Here is a 3,279-nt window from a genome sequence, read left to right as displayed (position 1 = left end):
TTTTTGTTCCATAACCTTCAGGATCATTTAAAAAATGCAAAATGACTGTCTTACTGCGTCCAACCTCAGCAGCGATGGCACGTTGTGAGAGGCCTTGCTTATGCAGCACAACAATCCTACCACGTTCAAAGTCAGTGAGCTTTTTTGCTTTTGCCATCAGGTCTTGACAGTGTAAAGACTTGACAGAAAATGACATGAAATCCAGATTTTTGCACAGCTTTTGGCTTTTAAAGACTATGGTCTTAAACTTTTGATCAGCTGAAAAAATCATGTTTGAGTGTAAATGCAATTTGCAGAAAATTCCCTGCTCAAAAGCTGCTTGAACCATCCAAACGGAATTATAAATTAAAAAATTTAACTTGAATTATGAAGCTGCTTGAACCATCCAAACGGCACATACATTTATACATAACAAACATCTGGCCTGCAGATGTCCATCATGGAAGTCTAAAGAGGATTCTAAAAGCTTCCTGATAGGCTTCATTATTGTTGCACCACAGATGGGCTGTGTAAAAAGAAGTGCAATAAGTTTGAAAAAGAGACACTTTACCCTCATCCGTACACATGCTAAGTTTCCGTGCTAACATGTTAGCTTGCAGGTACAGTTTACAGCACCGACGCTTCACATCATCATCATCATCATCACAAAGATCATTCCTCAGAATATGACCAAGATATTTTACATTATTAATGACACTCAGGGCTTGATTTGCTAAATGATATGAAGGAAAATTTATCTTTTGATCCTCCTTATTTGTAGCAATCATAATAACCCTCTTTTATGTCCAACTGGACCCCATATCGAGTACAGACCCTGAGTCAGAGCTGCAAGCCAGAACTATAAGGAGACAAGAGGACCAGATCGTCTGCATGCAATAAATGATTTACAAGATGGTTCCTTAGCAAACATCCAGTCTTACAGTCACCTAATTCAACAGACAAATCATCAAGGTACAGGTTAAAGGACAGGAGACAAAATACCACCGAGTCTGACTCCGTTAGTTACAGAAACAGGTTCAGAAACCTCCGACTTATTGCACACTGAAAACAAAATAAAATTCATACGTTTTATGACTGAAAGTATTCACTCACCTGCCTTCTTCCCATTCTTAATCCAGAGGTTTTAACCTGATGTTGGCCCACTCTGCTTGTAGAACTTCCTCAGCTCCTCTGGGACGATTTTCCTCAGGTTTAGGTGAGTTTATGTTCGGCCATGTTGGAACAGGAAGGGCGCGTCTCCAAACTGTTCCTCCACTTCCTCCTTCATCCTCTGCCTGGAGAATCAGGCGTTTGTCGGTCTTTACTCGCCGGTTCCTTCGTTCTGCTCAGATCTTCTTGTGTTTTTTCTCTCCTCAGCTCGGTGGTTCTTCGCTCCTCTTCACCTCACCTTAGCTGCCACGTCAGCCTTTTCCTTTTCCTTCTCTTTTTGTAAATAAATACATTTTTATTTAAATTCAAACAGTCTGGGTTTGCCGGACCTGGACAGGACATCGAGCTTCTTGTTCCTCCTCTGAGGGAACGCTCCACAAACGTCACCATTTAGAGTTCGAGTTTATTCTTCACCAGGAGCGGACTGGAACAACAATCCAGGCCGGGAATTCGACACCATCCCAGGCCACCACCCGCCTTATGCAAACGACTCTGAACACGCCATCAGCTGACAACCTGCAGTTTAAATGTTCCTGCTGTGGAGGAACATTTAATCTGTCCTCCAATCACATAAACTGAAATCCTGTTGCTCTGTGAACCCTTTAAACAATCAATGATGGTTTCCTACAACAAATGCGAGGTCCACAGATGAACAAACATCGACTTACAGAACATTTCAGAGCTTCTGTTTTATCCTCCCCATCTCTGCTCCACCTTTCCTCTTCAGCTGTACGACGCAAGCCGAGCCTTTAGTCCCGCCCCTCGGCGGTCGCTGAGCGGGCCAGGCCACCAGGAAATGTCCCGACGGACAGTCCGCCCCTGTACGTCACCCTCATCCACCAATCACACTGAAACATACAAAAATATACATTTAAACTCTGACCAGCAACAAAAAACAGGTTCAGTTCATGTCATTCAGAGCAAAACAAGTTTTATTTCTTCTTCCCACAACTTTAAAAACTTCACATTCTTGTACATAAAGTCAGTTTTTATTGTATTTTCACTCAGGTGTTCTGACAGACAGGTGAGTCAAAGAGAAGTCCACATTCTTTCTGTGCTGCTGAACAAATCCTGACAGGAAACCATCAAATGGTTACAAAGACAGAAATAAACGTGACTTTCAGAATAAAAGCAGTTTCATTCACAGTAAAAACATTCAGACAAGCTGAAGATGATTTTCAGCTTCCAGAACATTTAATGAAAGCAGAATCCGGTGAGGCAGTCATTTCGTTTTCAGCTGAAGAGCTTCGGAAAACGGATTCCTGAAGAGCAGAACCTGAAATATTTACAGATTTTCAGGCACAAAAACGGTAACATCTGTAAACAGAACATCAGATTTAAACTTAATGTCTCTGAACATTTGTGAATTTTAGAGTTTTTTGTTTTTGGCAGTTTTTAGACTCAACTTAAAGCAGAGTTTGTGTTGAAACATAAATATAAAAGAAACAAAGTCGTGTTATTTCTCTAAACATTGATCCTGTTTGACATCTTTCCACAGCGACCCGTTCACGACTTTTTGCTTCAAAAATGGAAACTTTGTGATTCTCAGGTAAAAAGTTTTAAACTCCAAAAAATAAAAAGTTAATTTTGTTTAAAAAGTTTTCGTCTCGTTTGAAGCTCAGAGGACATTTAGAGGACATCATTTGTCTCAGACGGAGCTGAGCTTCACCAGTCCTCGGACGGAGTCCTCGTGCAGAGCGTCCTGAGTCACCGGGTCGTACGGGAGGGGCGGGGCCTGCAGGTGCAGGTGGGCGGGGCACGGCAGGGCGCCCTGTGGCGTGCCACAGGGCGTCTCCTCCGGGCTGACGAAGTGATGGTGGTGGTGGTGGTGCAGGTGGAGGTGATGGTGGCAGTGGGAGTCGGCGGCGGCGTCCCTCAGGGTCAGGACGTCTCCGGCGCAGGACGGCAGGGACGGCTGCGCGGGGGACAAGTAGGGGCAGGGGCCCCCCACCGTGGTGGTCTTCCCGGGCAGCGGGGCCAGAACCACCGGGTCGCTGTGGAGCAGCGGCGTGGCGGCGGCGTGCAGGACGAACTTGGTGCTCTGGATGCACTGATCCTGATCGCACTGAGAGAGGACACACGTCAACAACAACAACAACAACAACAACAACAGCAGCAGCAGCAGCAACA

General features: G+C 44.7%; 1 protein-coding gene across 1 annotated transcript in view; it reads right to left on the bottom strand.

Moving 5' to 3' along the window:
* Positions 1-2,065: 2,065 nt before the first annotated feature.
* The window catches only part of LOC108249682 (palmitoyltransferase ZDHHC14), a 10,444-nt gene continuing 9,230 nt past the window's right edge, over positions 2,066-3,279 (bottom strand). Inside the window, exon 11 of the mRNA XM_037981451.1 lies at positions 2,066-3,214. Within this exon, the coding sequence (XP_037837379.1) occupies positions 2,798-3,214 (417 nt within the window). The 3' untranslated portion in view covers positions 2,066-2,797. The remainder of the gene's footprint in view (positions 3,215-3,279) is intronic.

This window comes from Kryptolebias marmoratus, linkage group LG19 (assembly GCF_001649575.2).
Source record: "Kryptolebias marmoratus isolate JLee-2015 linkage group LG19, ASM164957v2, whole genome shotgun sequence".
NCBI lineage: Eukaryota > Metazoa > Chordata > Actinopteri > Cyprinodontiformes > Rivulidae > Kryptolebias > Kryptolebias marmoratus.
This window is presented reverse-complemented; position numbering and strand designations above follow the sequence as displayed.